Source organism: Triticum urartu, unplaced genomic scaffold, assembly GCF_003073215.2.
Source record: "Triticum urartu cultivar G1812 unplaced genomic scaffold, Tu2.1 TuUngrouped_contig_5920, whole genome shotgun sequence".
Lineage (NCBI taxonomy): Eukaryota > Viridiplantae > Streptophyta > Magnoliopsida > Poales > Poaceae > Triticum > Triticum urartu.
In genome coordinates, this window is record NW_024116635.1 from 2,329 (window position 1) to 3,608 (window position 1,280).

The 1,280-nt window shown below is 46.2% G+C and overlaps 1 protein-coding gene across 1 annotated transcript; it reads right to left on the bottom strand.

Annotated features, from left to right (window-relative positions):
- Positions 1-384: 384 nt before the first annotated feature.
- LOC125529876 lies at positions 385-940 on the bottom strand (the record flags this gene model as incomplete). Its single annotated transcript, XM_048694299.1, is given in 2 exon segments — positions 385-629; positions 728-940. Coding segments are annotated over 2 exon segments (320 nt in total), but the record flags the coding sequence as incomplete, so codon positions are not given.
- Positions 941-1,280: the final 340 nt, after the last annotated feature.

Here is a 1,280-nt window from a genome sequence, read left to right on the forward strand (position 1 = left end):
GAATTGTATGCAAAGACAGTCTTCAAATATTATACTACAACATTATACAAAGACAGTCTTCACAGAAGAGTATTTGAAGATAGTCATCATAGAACTGTATATCCTTTCAAAACATTGTACTAGTAAAATATACTACAAGTCCTGATGTTGTAAGTATCAATATACTGTATATTTTACTACATTCATATTATATTCAGATCACAAAACCGAACTCTACATCGTAGGCCAAGCCAGTTTTCAAATCACAGACCAAATGGTGCATGTATATTTTACTTCCACATTTCCACAAACACTTGATGTGCATGATCTAGCCATCAAGTAGTCCAAGCAAATAAATGGAGAAACACAGGGAAGGGGGCAAGGACAGAAGCGAGATCATTCTTACGGGTTGTAGCCTTTGCTGGTCTTGATGGTGAGAGCGAGATCTGGCGAGCTTGGAGCGTCGGTTGGTTCAGAGCTGGTTGGGGTTGGGGAACGAGGAACCCTAGGCGTATGTTGCAGCAGCCTAGGTATGTTGACCACGCGGCGGGCGCCCCTCTGCTACCGCGGCCGCTGCTGCTTCCCCTCCCCCACGCAGCCGCGCTGCCACCGCCGCCGCAAGGAACACGCCCTCCGCCTTCCGCCGCCCCCTTCGCCGGAAGGAACAAGTCAGCCTACAGCAAGGACCCGCGGTTGCCGTCGACCGCCGCCAGGGACGATTTGATTTGGGGGATTTGGGGCGAGTCACCTTGCCGTCGGCCGCCGCTACCTCGCCTCTGCCTCGCCTCTGTTTGCTTCGAGCGTGGGGATGGATGAATGCCATGGACTGAGCCGATTTGGCTTTTTTTTCAATTTCCTCCCTGGTTGCTATAGGTACTCACGTGATTGAATAACCAAGTTTGTCCAAAACTGGTTGCAATTAGTACATCTGTAGGCACCAAAATGCTTGGTAACAATAGGTGTGGTCGCTAATAATACATTTTCTTGTAGTGCGCTTGTCAAAGGTTTTGCCTGTGTATATCACTTCCTAGTTGAAAGTGTTTGCTGCAATCATTATTAGCATCATGTTTGCAGTTTTTGTGGGACAATAGTACCGATTCGTAACCAAGTTTGTCCAAAACTGGTTGCAATTAGTATGGGGGCGTTTGTTTCGAGGGACTTTTTTGTGTAGGGACTAGAAAAAGTCTCTCTTAAAGATTTTTTTACCAAATGGGAGGAACTTTTTAGGGACTAAACTAGACATTTGGGACTAAATGAAGAAGACTCTCAAGAAGACTCTTAAGGAGAGTCTTTTTGGGACT